The sequence below is a fragment of the Trachinotus anak genome, unplaced genomic scaffold, assembly GCF_046630095.1.
Source record: "Trachinotus anak isolate AG129_WGS33_773 ecotype Australia unplaced genomic scaffold, CSIRO_AGI_Tana_v1 ptg000016l, whole genome shotgun sequence".
Lineage (NCBI taxonomy): Eukaryota > Metazoa > Chordata > Actinopteri > Carangiformes > Carangidae > Trachinotus > Trachinotus anak.
In genome coordinates, this window is record NW_027273867.1 from 10,486,726 (window position 1) to 10,504,920 (window position 18,195).

General features: G+C 43.8%; 1 protein-coding gene across 1 annotated transcript; it reads left to right on the forward strand.

Annotated features, from left to right (window-relative positions):
* The first annotated feature begins 2,775 nt into the window (after positions 1-2,775).
* Positions 2,776-16,898, forward strand: jazf1a (JAZF zinc finger 1a). Its single transcript, XM_071500800.1, has 5 exons — positions 2,776-3,091; positions 10,495-10,567; positions 12,390-12,586; positions 13,947-14,116; positions 15,560-16,898. The coding sequence occupies exons 1-5, from the start codon at positions 2,977-2,979 to the stop codon at positions 15,734-15,736; spliced, it is 732 nt and encodes a 243-aa protein (XP_071356901.1). The 5' UTR covers positions 2,776-2,976; the 3' UTR covers positions 15,737-16,898.
* Positions 16,899-18,195: the final 1,297 nt, after the last annotated feature.

Consider the following 18,195-nt stretch of genomic DNA (forward strand, 5'->3'; position numbering starts at 1 on the left):
GGAAGTTGTGATGATGTCACTCTGTGTTTTGAGCTCTTCCCCAGTGTGGATGTGAATCACTGAGTTTTGTTTTCAGTGCAGATAGGGGATGTTTTACAGCGTGTGTGTGTGCCTGTGAAGAGTGCACAGTCACACTGAAAAGTGTATGACGGCAGCCAGGAAGTCTCCTGCTGGTGCCCTGGAGCAGACAATGCCACTGAGATTACAACTACCTCCATAACTCAGTGGCAATACCAGCCATTACCATCTGGCATCTTCACCTCAGCATGGCTTTTAACAGTCAGACTGGGAGCTTTTAGAGAGCTGCCTGCTTAGAGCTTGATGTCACCTTGTCTGTAAAAATATGGTGTTTCAGGTCAAAGGTCAAACAAACTTACTGACCTCAGTGTCCATGTAGCATTATGCTCACTGTGGCTACATCATTTATCTGGCTCAGCTGTTGACATGATGCATCGTGGTTTCTGACTATTTCTATCCTTGAATTGCAGAGTAATGCGGGACTTAAAAAGTAAATGGAAACAAATACTTTAAACGGCATCCAAGTATACAAGTTACAGTCATCCGATTATGTAATGGTTAGAGTTAAATTTATATCCAACTCTGCCCTCGCCTGCAGATCCACTCAAGAGCAGACCACTGGTTTGCCCGATGCACAGCACTGTGCTTGGTGCACACCATACAACGTGTAAATTGGAGTTGTGTGTTGGCCACCACACTGGTTGGACTTTTTGTTTTCGGCGAAAAGAGCCTGATAATCAGAAAATCCATGCTAGTTTGAAATCTATCCCAAACTGCTGCATTGTGCGCCACCCACAGACCTCAGATCAGATGATGTCATGCACCATAAACTCTCTCTGTGTCTCTCCCTTTCTCGCTTGCATTTCACAACACATGCTAGCACTTCTCATTTACGTAATGGTGTTGGGAACTGCGTCACTGTCACAGGTCTGATACACCATGTGTGTGTAATGAGTGTGTTTATGTTGAGTGTGTGTCTACATGTTTGTGTGTAAGAGAGAACATCTGTGTTAGGCCGATGAAGTCACTCAATTTCTATACTGTATGTGTGAGAGACTGTGGACACTGGTGATGTCATTATGTTTGTGTGAGTGTGTGCGCTACTTATTGGTAGCAGAGAATCTGCGCGTTTAATACTTTGTGTGTGTGTGTGTGTGTGTGTTGCTGTGTTTTATATGGTTAGGTAAACAGAGGGCAGTCAGAAAGAGAGTGAGTGTGTTCCCAGGTCTTAAGGTTGTTTGCTGAAGTCTCTGGCCAGTGGTTTATGACAGGCCATTTTAACGCTCGATTAACAGGTCCAACACAGGCCAGCCGGCCCTGGTTAGCCAACCCTAGTGATTTAAGGACATTCTCCTCTCTCTGGGAGCCACACACACACACACACACACACACACACACACACACACACACACACACCACAAAGCTCTCTCCTCACCACTGCGCCATTATTTGGTAACATTAATCAGTAAACTTTATAGATGTAATATATTCTGTTGTCAATGGGTTATGCAACACTTATTATTTATATTTTGATACACACACACAGATGCACATTTTTACTCCAGTGTGAAATTAACTCTGGAGGATTTTGCCAATGATGGAAAATAAACAATAATTTAATATGTCACAAATAATGAATGATTTTCACATTTCCAAAATTTCATACAGGTCTCTTTGCCCAGCCGTTACATAGCATATTTTATAAACAACTCCAGCCCAAACTGGCTCAAAAAGGCAAGGAAAGTATTTATACAGCACATTTCATACACGTAAGTAATTCAAAGGCATCAAAGACATAAACAAAGAAATGCAGCAGGAGACATGTATGCTAAGCACATGAATAAAACTTAATATTTGGAAAAATGGTAATTTAGCAACTATTTACCATGACTATAAAAAGAAGAATGTAGATTGTCAGCATCTGTCCTGCTCACAACCAGTTGTTATTCTGGGACTATGATACTGCTACTTCCATTTCTTAGAGCGTGGTCACCAAGAGCTCGGTTCCTCCTCCACACTTCCTTCCACATCGACGACACAGAAGATGACTGCTCAGGCCTAGTGCACAAGTTAAACAACATCTATATACACAATGTACAGTATATTACCACAGGTGATTCCTTATACTTACGTATTTAATTAGGGCATTTACAGTTGGTGGCATCAGATTAATTCATAATAAATTTTATTTTTTATTTTTGGGTGGAATGCTTAATTTCTCAGTGTACAATGTCCAACCAAATTGTCCAAATATTTCTATATTTGCAGGCCTTATTGGCAAATTCTGGTGCTTTTTTTATTGAACGCTGTTTGACTGTAAAGGGAATTATGACAGATAAATCAAAACATACAGCATTGCCTGCTATAAGTAATCAATTACACATAACTGGGGGCATTTACTATATATATATATATATATATAATTTAAAATGTCACAAATAATGACATTTATATATATATGTATATATGTATGTATATGTATATATGTATATGTATATATATATAGCCTATATATATGTGTGTGTGCATATATATATAAATGCTTGTGTGTGCGTGAACTGCTTTAACTAATGCGGTCTGGAGCACTCCGTGATTTGCATAAGTGGTAGCTGTTTCTCTGGTGTGTATTAAGATTTAACTTTGATTTGTTCTCTGTTTGATGTCATCAGTCAGGTCAGATCCCAACAGGTAGGCAGGTCGTGACGTAGGCTCCCACAGCCACCCCCCCCCACCCCCCCCTCCCACCCCCCTCACCCCCCCATCCCCACCCCCACTGTCCCGCCTGCCTCCCAGCTGCGTCCGCCGCTGTCCTGTGTGTCCGCCCGGTGTCTGCTCCGCCGCTCGGCGCTCTGCCCCGCTCCCACCCCGGACCTGAAGCCTCTGCCTCCTCGTTCACCACCCCGGCTCCCTGAACCCCCCCCGCCCTCTCCACCCGGTGAATGCACCAGCGCCGAAAACATGACGGGCATCGCCGCCGCTTCTTTCTTCTCCAATTCCTGCAGGTTCGGGGGCTGCGGTCTCCAGTTTGAGTCTCTCGCCGAGCTCATCGTCCACATCGAGGACAATCACATCGGTGAGTCGGGCCGGAGGGGCTGACGGAGCTAGACAGCTAGCTGGTGTTAGCTAGAGCCCTAGCTAGTTAGCCAAATGCGGATAGGCTCGGCTCTGCATTCCGCTATTCCTGCTGCCCGTCGAGGCTCGTCGGCGTAGGAGTTATCGAGCACCGTGGGACTTTATTTCTCCTGAAAAACACAGCTTCTCTGTAAAAAAAAAAAAAATAAGCGGCCCACTTTTTTGTTTTATTGCTGTGATAGTTACCTTTTGCAGCGGTAACTCGACTACGAGGGCCGCGTAGGTCTCATAGGTGTAACTAGCATCCCGACCAGGCAGCGGTTTCACAGCTAACGCTGCAGAGGAGCGTGTGTCCGTCTCCAGGCCCGATGCAGCGCGGCCGGGGCTCCTCTCACACCGCTTGTGTATTGAGCTGCTCAGAGGTCTGTGGCTTGTGTCGAGGCATCACCTTTTGCAATGCTCTGCGATTATGTCGGTGTCACTTCATTACCATTGACACTGTATCGGATTAAACCAAGTTGTGGCAGACGTGAAACCACATTATTAGATTTCCTTCCACATGCACAAGCTTCAACTTGTTGCTTATTAGATTTGCATCTAACAGGAAACCCTCTGAGAACCCTCACCTGGCATGTAAAGGCTAGACCTTCACAATCACTCCCCACACCATTTAGAAGTAAACAAAAATAGTTGCAGCTTAAACACCGGAGTTGGGATTAATATGAACTCAATGCAAATTATTTAACCCGTGACAAAGAAATAAGACCATTTTTCATTCATTAAATTCATGCATTTTATTTATTCATCCACTGGTGTTAATTATTGAGTGACTATCCACTTATATTTACCAGCATCACTGAATGTGACATGTAATGTGGCATATCATATATTAACTTGTTATTACAGTGTTATAAGCTGCTATGAATGTTGGACGAGGGCTTAGTAAATAAATTATAAGCAGTGTGAATGACTTGAAGCCATGAGCATTAAGTTTTTAATGAGGAAGTGTTTCTTTGCTGTTGCCTTGATATCGCAGTGAAAAGCGTTCACATGTGGTCTCATTAGTACATTGCTGAATATATAACACTATTTGAAGCGCAGATGAAACTCTCCCCTCAGCTGAAATAACCCACTAACCTATAAAACACCACGGCAAATGGCACTGTAGAAGGATTACATTTTATACCACCAATTACTCAAAAATCTGTAACAAAGTTGATGCGGGCTAATCATTATTTGTGGTGTGTATCCATCATCAGGGGGCTGTTTGAAAGGGGCGAGGTGGCGGGGTGAGGGGGGTAAAATGGATGCTTCATTGAGCCCATCTCCATGGCAACTGGCAGTCTCTAAAGGCGTTGGGGGCAGTATATTGGCTGAGCTATTGCACACCTGCTGTCTCACTAACAAAGAGCGCTAACCAAGCAGCCAGCTGTGGTGAGGACAGCCAGCGTGTGATGTCACATCACATGTGGGATGGGACTGATGTGCTGGTGTTTAAAAAGGGGGGGTGAAGTTTCGTGCGACTGTGTTTGTAGGGGAAAGTGGAGCAGGGTGGGTGGGTAGGTGGGTAGTGGTGTTGTGGACCATGCTTCATCCCACCATATGCTCTAGGGATCTCTTCCAAATTAACCAAAGAGGGGGGGAAATCAAGTGGGCCATTTAATTTTTTTTTTTTAACCGTACCTACCCTGACAAACACCTGTAGACCATATGTTTCCCATAACCCACCAGTAAACACATTTTAGAGGATCTAAACTGACAGAAAGGCAAGGATAGATAGTGTTTTCTCAGTCACACAACCCAAACTGCACATCCACTGATATATGCCCCATCTGGCTCTTAGCTTGACCTTTGACCCCAGCCATCAGCTCAGCAAAATGGCGATTTACCAGTCAGATCACTTGAATTAATGAGTTGCCCTTCTGCTTGCTTTATACTGCGGCTGGTCATCAGCGGTGTCAAGATCACACTCAGTCTAATCAATACTGCTCGCAGATCAGTTACCACAGGGATAAGTGTGACAGATGGAGGGGATTGAGGTGAGTGTGTGGGAGATTGGGGGGAGGTAGAGGCATTTAGGTTTGGTTTTGAAGTGGTGCAATGGGGTGTGATCAATAATCAATCAAAAGATAAGCTAATTTGATCCTCCTAGCACCTTCACATGAGATGTCGGATGAGCTGTTTGAGGATTTGAAGATAACGGGTTGCCTTGATTTATGGTCTGTGCTGCAGTGTGCAAACAGATTACGAAAAAGATGCTGCTAACTGTAAATCTGATAATCTAGAGGTGATAACAGGCTTGCGATAGCAGACATAAATAGCAGTAGAAGTGAGTGAGTGGGTCCTGAGGTCAGGGTGCACTTACCAGTGTGTGTGTGTCTGTGAAACATTCATTACCGTAGACTGTGCTGCCCTCTTCTGGCAGGACATCCTATGTACCGCATAGCCTCAAAAGTCAGATTTCGGCTCTGACTTTGGTTTGGCACCCCGTGTGTCTCAATTATCTCACCTTGTTACTTATTTGGACTCGTGCCTCCTCTGACGCAGCACACAATAGCTGGCAGCACACACACCAGATGATCCGGTTGTGATCCCTTCCGTGACAAAACTGGGTTATGTGTGGGGCTTCAGTGCTGACCTCATCCCAGACGAAAGGATAGCAGCCCTCCAACAACATACCCGCACTGTTTAGATCACAGCTGAACGCAAGAGGAAACGGTTTAGGTGAACTGTGTTAATGTGGTGTTTGGTTGTTGTTGAAGGCTTTGTGCTGTGGCTCTGTGGTAAGGTCTGAGGAATGCGATGATGTCAGGCTCGCTTGCCTGCGTGCGCGGCAGCAGTGTGCTGTGTTCTCACCTGCACAAGCACATACCTGCCTCTTACCTCAACAAAGAGGTGCAGGGAGGGAGCTGGGGGGATGGGGGGCAGATATAGATTAAAAGTGAGGAAGAGATTTGAAAGAGAAGGTTAAGCAAGGAAAAACATGGGGGCAAGGAACGGGGAAATCCCAAACATGTCTGATTTGTTTGGGCAGAATTTACTTCTTTTTTTTTTTTTCATCTGGATTCGATTTTACAGCTGCATTCTGAGCTGTGACTTGAGTCGAGCCAGCATTGTGGTGTAATAATGTGTAATAATGTAGGGTCTGCCTAAGCATGCTGATAATGAACCTGCAGTAATTTTTAAAGGCGTAATCATTCAGCCCACAGGGTTAGTTTGGCTGTAGCCTATCATCAGCCCTGGCTCAAAGAAAAGGCTAATGCAAATACAATATGGTGAAGAGGGTGCTAACTGTCTGACAATAACAGAGAGGAAACCCCTTTCCATTATTTATAAGGATATAAATGCATAACTATTAGAATATTAAGTGCGTGACCAGAACTGGTCTCTGTGCAGTGTTTGTGTCTTTGATGTTGCCAGAGGAAATCATCATTTTGTGACGATATGATCTTCAGGGCTGCAACAATTAGTCGATTAACTGATCAGTTGACAGGCAGAAAATTAATAGGCAAAAATATTAATTACAGATTCATCGTTTCAATCTTTTTTTTTTTTACTTCTCTGGTTCCATCTTCTTGAATGTGAAGATCTGCTGCTTCTCTTTCTCTTACATGAGTCAAAATGAATATGAATCACTGGTCAGACACAACAAGGCATTTGAAGGCGTCATCAGCAATTTTTTCCACAAATTACACAGGCAGCATGAATTGATTAGTCAAGAAACTACTTAATCAGTGATGGAAAATAATTGTCACATGATATTCTCTAACATTTCTCTGTTTTTCAAAGCAGTGAGTCCAAGTGAACTGTAAATATAAATAACTCAAGTTTTCATGTAACACGTAACAGGAGTTTGGTGTAACAGTTCTTTGCTTTGGTTTCAAATTGATGTAAGTAGTTTTTATTTTTGTTATTCATTTATGTGGCAGTTATTTTATATTTAACTTAAGTCAGAAAATATTAAAAATGGCCACCGCTCTTTCCTAATGTTCAAGATGACGTCTTTAAATGTCTCGTTTTATCTAACCGAAAGTCTTAAACATAAAAATAAAAACTCATGTATGATGTCATGATAATGATTCAAACTTTATACTCCAGCCCCAGATGCCAGCTTGTTTCTCATCCTACTTTCAGAGGTGTGACAGGGGAAGGGGCGTGTGTTTGTGCGTGTGAGAGAGTGTGTTCACCATATTTACTAAATGACCTGTCAGGGTGTAGCGGAGCAATTAGTGGATTGGCATCCTAAACTGGAAACTGCAGCCCTTCTATTTTCACGCTACACACACACACACACACACACACACACACACACACACACACACACACACACACACACACACACACACACACACACACAAAGTCACGCAGATCACCTTTCGGAAGTCACAGGGCCTGAGCGCCCAAGCCCAGGGAAGTGTAATTACAGAGAAGTTTGCCTTTTCCCCCACCCATATCCCCCTGCTCCCTCTCCTCCTCCCCCTTCTCTCCTCTCCCACCATCCGGTTGCCTGCTGCTCTAGAAACACTTTAAAATGCTCTCTGTGGCTTAATTAGCAGCCTGCAAAACAAGCCATGCATTCTTGGCCTGGTTGCAACACATACACACATGCATAGACACACACACACACACACACACACACGTTCACAGACAGTACATATGGACACATGCAAACAGTGTGCATTCAGCAGGGGGCAGCAGTGTGCCGCTGGTGAGAGATGGATGTCTGTGTTGAAATGCGTGGAGAGGCTGTTGATTGGTGCTGCTTTTAATGACAGGAATGCTAATTAGGGAGATATTTATAGACCCTGGAGACTCTGCTGTGTCTCAGACCTGCAGCACATATGCACTGAAACGTGTAGGTGGAAAACACACACAGAGTGGGTTGTTTAATGTAAAGCTTCAGCGAAAGTTGATATCCATGTATTTTTCCGTGTGTTTGAGTGTAAACATGTGTATATGTGTGTGTGTGTGTGTGTGTGTGTGTGTGTGTGGAGGTTCCCTTCCTGCTCCAGCAGCAAAATCAGCAGTGTGTTAGCTTCCTGTCCTGCTAGGTGAGCGGAAGTCATAAAACCAGTGAATGTTTACTGCAGCTCTCTCTGTGCACCTGGCTTACCCCATTTCCACAAACAACCCCCGCCCTTCTCTCCACACACACACACACACACGCACACACTCAATTGAAAAATCTTTGGAATATCTATGTTAGTCAAACAAAATTTGAAGACGTCACTTTAGGAATTGTACCCTTCATTTTTGAACACACACTCCATTCATCTGTTAATTGAAATCTAAACGATGCATTAACTGATCTTGAAAATAATCACTGGTTCATGATACCAATCTGCTGGTCTTGCTACATTACATTTAACTGATTTCGTTTCTGAGTTTTTTTGTTTGTTTTTTTTTTTTACCACTCCAGCGTTAAACAAGTAGCAAATGCCTCTATCTTTTTATTCATTTCCATTTCACATGGAAGATCCACAACTAAATTTTGATTATCAATTCATATCGCATGATTGATTGATCAGTCGTTTTGTCTGACCAAAAACAAAAGATGTTTAGTTGACTGGCATGAAAATAAGAAGAGCAGCAATTCCCGCATTTGAGAAGGTGGAAGCATAACATTTTTGCTTGAAAAATATAGTATAAAATATAAAGTAGTATTAATATAAAGTATAAATATATAATAGTGTTCAATTAATTTTCTGTTGTTCACATGGATTAATTGACTAATCAGCTCTGTTAAACACACTTCCTTTCACTTTTTCTTGTCCGTAAATAACCTGAGCGAGTCTCAGTGGTCAACCAAAATATTGTGACATTTATATGAATGTTTAGTGATAATTTATATTGTGGTAATAATTTCCCAGAACTGCAACAAAAAGGTTTTAACGTAGTGGTTTTCAAAAAGGCACTGTCATGTCTCATGCCTGTCAGTGCTGTAGGTCGAGGTGTGTGTGTGTGTGTGTGTGTGTGTGTGTGTGTGTGTGTGTGTGTGTGTGTGTGTGTGTGTGTGTGTGTGTGTATGTGTGTGTGTGTGTGTGTGTACGCGCGCATATGCAGAGAGCTCTGGTCTCTACGTCTGAGCAGCAGGTAGGATTATTAAGGCTCAGCTATAAAAGACTGTCAAAGACCACCTCTGTGGACCACCTCAGACGTGTGTGTGTGTTTGTGTGTCAGCCTGTGTTTGTGTTCACGGGTGCATGCCCCTGCTACCTTATTTCCTTACGCAGCCGTTTCAGTGCTATGTGTTTTTAATGTAAACTCAAATGTACAGGACCCTGGTCTGTGCAGCAGCAGCAGCAGCAGTGAGCATTTCTGTCCTGGGTTGTGTTCTTGTTTGCTGCTCTCCCTGGTGTTCCTCTGCACTGTGGGAAGTCTGCATTCTTTTTTAATTATGAGGTGTGAAAGCCTGAAAACCAAAGGACTGAGAAGGCCAGCACGCAAGCACACACACACGCGCGCGCACACGCACGCACGCACGCACGCACGCACGCACGCACGCACGCACACACACACACACACTTGTGATTAGTTGGAAGGAGTGTCCAGGAGTGTGTTGTTAATTGTTGCACAGAGATGATCCAGTTCTTGGATCTGAATTGCAATACATCTGCCAACCATTACATATTATACCTACATGCACACACACACACACACACACACACACACACACACACACACACACACACACACACACACACACACACACACACACACACACACACACAGGCGTGCACGCCATGGCATAAAATGACTAGTTTTCTAGTTTGAATCCCTCTGAACGTTCCCCCGTTGAACACTTGGTGGCACCGCTACTTCACAGATGTGTCCCGCTGCAGTGTTTTCATGCACACTTGCTCCTGTTTTCCAGGAGGTGGGAAGGGGGGGCTTTGAAGTTAACACTGCTTCCCTCAGGCTGTGGAAGTTGCCTACTGTAGTGTTACTGAGTTAGCAAGTCAACTGGAAAAAGCGTGAGCATGTGTGTGTGTGTGTGTGTGTGTGTGTGTGTGTTTGGAGTAATACACTGTATACATTCATCACAACCTCCAAGTCGCTCTTTCAACCTCAGACAAATTTCCTCTTTGCCACATTCACTCTGCCGATGATTAGGCAGACCTCGGTCACTCAGGGGAAGACATTGGTACTAAATTAGAGAGAGCTTGGCACTGGTGTAATAATGAGCTGCTTATGAAAGTATTTGAAATGCATCTAAAGGCTGCCGTGTATTACAGACTTGTACAGAGAACGCAGTGTGGGAAACATCCAGTAATCTATCAGCCAGTCTGGCAGGAAGAATAGATGTATGAGTCAGATACATACTAAGGGTATTCACACAACATTTTCCCTCCACAGAGAGCAGTGATTAATCTGAATCTCCCTCTCTCCCTCTCTCTCTCTCAGACACAGATCCGCGAGTTCTGGAGAAGCAGGAGCAACAGCAGCCCACTTATCTGGCCCTAAGCTACATAAACAGGTACACACTCGCATTCACACACACTCAAGCGAAGGTGTCCGTCTATAGAGGGCAGCATTGCTCCACCGGTAACGCACAGTTGGTGTGTGTGTGTGTGTGTGTGTGTGTGTGTGTGTGTGTGTGTGTGTGTGTGCTCATGTGGCTTGCGGGGAACAGCTCAAAGGGTCGACGACTTCCCATAGACACAGCAGTGACTCATCCACAGACCGGCACAGAAAAACCACACAAGACAGTACCTCCTGACTCCCTGCGCTGCGAACGCCTCGACCAAAGGCGGCGTTTCAGGATTACAGTGTGTGTGTTTTTGTGTGGTGAACGTGTCACGTCCCACTTAATGTCCCATTAAATCACTCCAAGATGCAACATTGAGAATGATAACAGGAAAACATAGAGAGAGAAAGAGAGAGTGAGGTTTTGTTTTCTGCGGTAATTGTTCAAGTGGCAAGGTCGTAAATGTCATCTGTATTTACTGTACAATGTTGTGATGACTGTATATTTAAGGGGGCAGTTCATTCAGCAGCTCAATTATGTTTTGGTGAAGCTCAGACTTCCCTCTCAAAGCAACAGTTTACGGAGCAGCCATAATTCGATGAAGGCTCCTATTGTAGCAACAAACGACACTATAGAAAGTAAGAAGGCACAAACAAAAGTAGTATAAAGAATACTACAATTAGTAGGGCTGTATTAAGGTATAATTACACTTAATCACAACTTGGGACATAATGCTAATGTACTCACAAAGGAAACAGCTGACTTCATCTTAAAGACAGGGCAGGAAACAGCAGCAGTCAGCTGATCAGGTTTTAAACAAACCTGCATCTGTTTGGGAAAGAAAGCAGGTGGTTGAATAGATTATTACCCAAACTGTCGGCAAAGTATAAAGACTGACATCTCGGTTCAGATTTCTTGTAACATGCTTGTCATAGTTGTGCATTTTCCTCACAATGTAAGTATTGCAAAAACATAAGGTGTGTGTCGTCATGAGGTGGTCGTCCGATCTCTTTCCTGTCCCATCAGCCTTCATTGTAGTGATGTGTGTGTGTTCCAAGAGCTCAACAGTTAACTGGGCGACCCGGCAGCCGAGTGGTTAGGGCGAATACCATCTGGGCGCATAAGCTCAGAGCAGGCGAGTCCCCAGTTCACCAGACTATCCCTCTCTTTGTCCCTTCATTTCCTGTCCATTTACACTGTCCTATCTAATAAAGACCTTAAATGCCCTACAAATAACTTACAGTACACTCTTATCATAACCAATGGACAGTTTAGCCAAAACTAAAAAAATAAAACCAAAGTTGTAATAACCCAGAATTTTATCCTGTGAACTCTAAATGATACTAAAAGGAAATATTGATAGATCAAATGAATATGACTTTTTTTTAAAATGACATTTAGAAATTCACTAGGTTGGAAAGATGTGATCGTTTGTTTCACCAACATTGCCTCCATTTATAAGATGCATTTCTAAGTTGACATCAACATGACAGTCACATGAAGGTTTGTTGGTGAAAAATATTGGATGCTGGGACCAGAGGGTGATGGATATTTTGGCTGATATTAGCTTATTGCAGATATACAGTCACAGTAGAAACGGTGTCACCATTAAACACTAGAGAGCATCGACAGATCGATTTTTCAAATGTAAAGTTTCGTATTTAGTGTGTCAGAAAAATCTTCTGTATCAAGGTTGTTGATCGATATATTGTTATCAGGTTTTTTAAACTCCCAAATATCGGTGTCATTATTGGGCTGGGAAAAAACGTATCAGTCGATTCACAGCAGGGACTTTTCACAGATCTGCTGATAAAACCATATTACCTGTTAGATTCATGACAGATGCAGCGCGCCGGGAGCAGGAGACCATGAAAAAGAAGGCCACGCCCAAACTGTCTCTGTCCATCACGGGTGGGGTGTCCAGGAACAGCACGGCCACGCCTCCTCGCCACACCAGCGGTAACCTGACGCCTCCCGTCACGCCCCCCATCACCCCTTCCTCCTCCTTCCGCAGCAGCACACCTACAGGTACGACAGGTGTGTGTGTTGAAATGTGTGTTTGAGAGGACAAAAGATGGATCGCTCATAGGTGTTGAGTGAGTGGAGGTGCAGAAACTAATGCAAATTAACTCTACTGGCAGTAACAGAAAAAGCTTTGAGTTTGGGTTGTCCCATCGAGGAGCGTATCCATCAAACTCACAACAGTGCTGATGAACAAGCGAAGGAGTTTGTAACCTAAGTGGAATGCAGCTTATTTCATACCCGGTCACTGAGCAGGAAAATTCTAAACATAACTTCAGCATATCTGCCAAGAGAGCACGAGCCAGTTCTCCTTTTATTCGGTAATGCAACCTGTATATAGAAACCGCAGTTATTCCCTTTTAACCATGAAAAGCTATTTTGTAACAGGTTGGAAACGTTTGATGCCAGTATTTCCTCAAATATTCAAATCATGAGGAAAAATCTTCTTCCAGAGTGGAAAGTGGAAGAGGCTAAAACCCCAACAACTGTCTGCTGCTGTGTGTGTGTGTGTGTGTGTGTGTGTGTGTGTGTGTGTGTGTGTGTGTGTGTTGTTTTGTGTGTTAGATTAGGTGGCTCCTGCAGTGAGCAGACCAGTCAACACTCTGCTAATTACATAGCAGCTGTCACGCTGTGTGTTCGCATGGGGCCGTGTGTTGCACAGCCCAGAAGCAGATGTCCAATTCCAGCCCAAATGGTTCCAAACGTAGTGTTAGGTCTGGGCTTATACACCAGCATGGCTGCACACACATGCACATGCACACACACACACACACACACGTACACACGCCCTCTTTCAACATGTGCCAGGGTGCCATCCATTTCCTCATGCTGAGGTGCAGCATTTCCTGTGGGATGGTGGGGGGTCAGCAAGCCTTTATATGTGTTTGTGTGCGTGTGTGTGTGTGTGTGTGTGCCTTAACATTTCAGTGATGTGTCATGTGGATGCTTGTGTGTGTGTTTGTGTGTGTGTGTGTGTGTGTGTGTGTGTCTATGCATGTGAATGGAAAATGTTCTGCACTTAGCAAAGCACTTTTTCCAGGCTGAGCAATGGGGATCACTCCCACTTAATGATCTCTTTCTCTGTGCCAATCCCTGTGTTTTGACTCACAGGCACACACACACACACACACACAGAAGCAGATACACACATGCAAAGCACTGCTGTTTTGTCTGAGCGGCGCATTCATTTACATGTGAACTAATCCATCAAAGCAGGAGCAGGATACAGAGAAAAGTATTAATAAACAGTCACATATATTTCCATTTGGTGAAGTCCCAGGGCATGTCCTTTTGGGTAAAACCTCATCCATATTTGATCTGAGGATGACTAGATATTTTTGTTCTGCATTCTCCTTTGTGTCTCCAGGCAGTGAGTATGATGAGGAGGAGGTAGACTACGAGGAGTCGGACAGCGATGAGTCGTGGACCACAGAAAGCGCCATCAGCTCCGAGTCAATCCTCAGCTCTATGTGCATGAACGGTGGAGAGGAGAAGCCGTTCGCCTGTCCTGTCCCCGGTTGCAAGAAGAGATACAAGGTAAGGCTACACCAGAGGACAGAGGAATCAGTCGCAGCCACAAAGCTACAGGACACACTGGAGCTTTTGTCCGATTATCACATGTCTGGACATAATGCTCAAAAAACCACGTTATAAATCCAGAATGATGATTGGAAGCTGTGATAAATATACCACAGCAAATTTGTTTTGGTTGGATTTATTTACAGCTGGTCACAAAAACCTCTTTCAGCTCGTCGTCCCTGCTCTTTAACTAATGGACAGTGTGGGAACGTTACCCTTTTTAAACCAAAACAGTGACGTGGGATAAAGACACATTTGTTGGTGATGTGAATGGGCCCACATATGTTATCTAGCCGGGCTTCCCCTCCCTGCCTCTCTCCAGGGTTTGACATCATCTTGCTTTGATACAACAAGACAAAGAGTCAACAGCCATACTACAGCTTTGGGGCGTTGTACCTAGACACACATCACAAATATTAACCTCATGGTGGCGCCAGAGGAAAAGTCAGGGTGTCGCCAAAGTCATTAGGACACAGTGTCCTGGAACAACAGATATCTGTATCATGGCAATTTGTTGAATAGATTTTCAGATCATTCAGTCCGGATCAAAGTGGTGGACTGAACAACAGACCATCATTGTCACCCTTACAGCCACACTGCTAGTGTGGCTAAAGAGGCTGAAAAAGGTTTCTGCTATGGAGTTACTGTAGAATGCTTATAAACGTATTATCCCACCATAGTTGAAGTTATCACAATAAAAAATTTTACTCTTGTCCGTCTCAGGTCCTTCAACATGACTGTTGAATGTGACCTGTTGCATTTATCATTCAAAAGGAGACTGAAAAAGCTTCAAAACTTCACTAATGTTCTCTAGCAGAAATACTGCAGTGATCATTTTTTTAATGCATTTATCAAGTGGTGAACTCTGTTAAGCAAATATGCAAGTGGGAATGTCCCGAACTTAATTGCAGGACTGGGTTTGCGTGTCTGTCCTAGTTTGTATCTGCATTAACCCATTAAACCACTTGGAGACAGTGCCGTGGGCTTTAACATGATGGAGCAGTTTATGAGTTGGTATCTAGGAACAACCACAGAACAGTCTAAGGGAAGAAACTGTGGAGTTTGCATGCGGTTAATGGTCTACCTCATGGGCATGATAAATGACGGGATGACAGCAGCAGTCTCATGCTCAAAATGGGGATTGATCTTGTGTGTAGAAAGCATGGATGCATCCTGTATTAAATTTGTTTCCTGGATCTAGATTAGTGGCAAAAAAACTCAATGGCAGCCTTTCTATACACAAGATCTTAACAGTGATTTGTATGGTACTATAACCATCAACAGGCTGCATCCATGTTCAGTACTGCGTGTTAAACAAGGGGTTTGAAACGCAGCCTGATTTAATAGAAATCCTTGTCTAACTCTCTCTCTGTCTCTATTCTCCCGTTCCCATCTCAATAGAATGTGAATGGCATCAAGTACCACGCCAAGAACGGCCACCGCACGCAGATCCGTGTGAGGAAACCCTTCAAGTGTCGCTGTGGCAAGAGTTACAAGACCTCGCAGGGGCTGAGACACCACACCATCAACTTCCACCCACCCGTCTCCACCGAAATCCTGCGCAAGATTCAAGGCTAGAGCCCGTGGTCACACCAGTCAACTACCCCAAACATAGCCCTGTTCTATCCTGACTTTTCCTTACCCAACCCGTTTATACCCATCCCATACACTAAAGGATCAAGTGCATGCTTTAAGTTGTTTTTATAATTTTTTTTTTTTTTCATCTTTTTGTTGGTTTGTGTTACGTTATTTTTTCTATCCATGTTATATCACTTGTATTTTTGAGAAAAAAATGTATCTTTGTAGTATTTTTATTGTACATTTGCACATTCGTATATGCTATCACGTTATTTTTTTCTATTGTTTGACTTACATAAGGTGCTAACTGTTAAAAAACAACAGAAAGAAAAGACAAAAAAACAAACGAAAGAGGAGAGAAAGTGAAACAGGAAGTGCAACCAAGCCCTGCCCCCTTTTCCCACTTGTGTTTGCATGGGAGGAAGTTGACTTTCGCGCTGATCTAGGCTCAGTCGTCCTTACACTCCCTCTCTGTGAGATGCAGAGAATTTGCTGAGCTTAGATCTGCGCCTTCACAGAAACTTCCTAGGGTTCAAGTGCGAGAGTTAAGTTATACTTTAAATAGATATATTGATATATAAACAATAGACAGATATGTATGTGTACATAAAAATATATAAGTATCCATGAGCATACACATAAATAGTTACACTTTATTTTCAAGCTTTATTTTATATATTTTGTCAGTGTTTTAGATAGTGTTTTTTTCCTATGTATCAGTAAGTGTTCCTTTCATTCCTTATTTGCTGAGACGGCCAGTTTTGTCACCTCAGAGGGCAAAGGTCAAACAGCTGGCTGACTTTACGTTTTCTCTCACACATCCTAGAGATTAGGAGCTAATACGCCTTTGAGCTTGACACCCTCTGAATGCGATATTTCACTGTTGATCAGGAAGAGAGCGTATTGGTACAAGGGCCAGGCCAATAATCCACACCTTAAACATTTCATGCCCCACAGAAAGCCATCCATGTATTTCATATCTCCAGTGTTTCCTCATTCAGAGTGCCAGAGCTGTGTTCCACAGACTTAGCCGTGAGAGCAGGTTAAGCATCATAATGTATTCCAGTTGCCAATATCTTTGTTGTTGTTGTTGTTGTTTTTCCATGATCGTTGCCAACAGCTCTCCACTGCCAAACATTGACCATACCATGTGCCTGATGAGGGGGGGGGGGGGGGAGGGAGGGAGGGGGGGGGGGTGGGTGGTTTTGGGAGGGAGGGAGTTGTAATGGTTTCAACCAGGAGGTCGCCAAACGTGTGGCAACGGTTTTCTTGTTTGTCGCACCTCCAAAACGTGCGGATGAGTGGATGTACGTTGGCGGAATGTCTTTGCGCATGTTTTCTGTGTCGTATCGCAAGAAAAGATGTGTGAAAGAAGAGGGTGGGTTTGCATTTGAAAGAGATTACCACCTACAACCTGTCATTTGTGTGTGTTGTAGACAACAACATTCCAGTTCATTGTAAGCATGGATGTGTGTGATGTGTATGAGTGCTGTGAGTGTGTGTTTTTTTTTTTTCAGCAGTATCAATGTCATCAGCCTATAGAGTTACCGTTAGAGTTACTGTGTTCAGTGTGTTTCAGTGCCAGGCCGCTGGTTGGACTCCTGTGGAGCAGGATGGTTGGCCCGCTGGCTGGCCGGTAGTGTTGCGTCATGTAGTGTTGTTGCCCCTGACTGGGATTATCATCATTCATTGCCTCTAGAAAAACAAGAGTGGTGCAGTGCAGTGCCGCGTGCCAAGACACATGACATCATGTCCCTCATCATGCACAAAGTTTTGAGCAGAAGGCTCAGAGCATGAGCCTTTCTCTTCTTTTCGTTTTATGGGTACAGTGACCTCTGACATGCACACACCCTCCTGTCCTCCAAGCTGCTGTTGCCATGGAAACCACCAGGTTAGCCTGGCAAAGGGACCTCTGTTTTTTTCTTTTGTGTTTTTTTTTTCTCTTTTGAACACTTCATTTTTCACATTGTCTTTACAAAGCAGGTACCAGAAGTGACATTAAAGAAACAGTTGTTCCATAAATGATTTCGCCCCATAATTTCTGGACAGTATCCTGTTCTGATTACAGTAATCACCGTGCATCTGTGCTTGCCATGCCTGTAAGTAGTGTGCTGCCTAACAGACAAGCACAAATGTTGCCTGAGAGACATCCACGTCTATTCTTAAGCACCAATACGTGAACCAAGATCTGAAAAAATCTTGGTATCAGTTTCAAAGTACATCTGTGGGCTCACTCCCCTGAAAGCAACCCTGAGATAATGGTGTGCGTGCGAGAGAAATGCTTCATTCCTGCCTGTCAGTGTGAGGGGAAGGATCGGAGCAGAGGCAGGCCAAGATGGACGGAGACTGAGAGTCTCCCATTTGAGCTCTGTCAAACACTCGTAAAACCATCCCTGCTTCATGGACACCGTCGTCGCCATGGCAATAGTTTGATCTTTACACAGGGGCCAATTGCAGTA

Coding starts and splice junctions, on each gene's coding strand:
- jazf1a (XM_071500800.1), top strand. CDS start 2,977: ATGACGGGCATCGCCGCCGCTTCTTTCTTCTCCAATTCCTGCAGGTTC. Junction 3,092..10,494: donor CATCGAGGACAATCACATCG/GTGAGTCGGGCC, acceptor TCTCTCTCTCAG/ACACAGATCCGCGAGTTCTG. Junction 12,587..13,946: donor CCGCAGCAGCACACCTACAG/GTACGACAGGTG, acceptor TTGTGTCTCCAG/GCAGTGAGTATGATGAGGAG.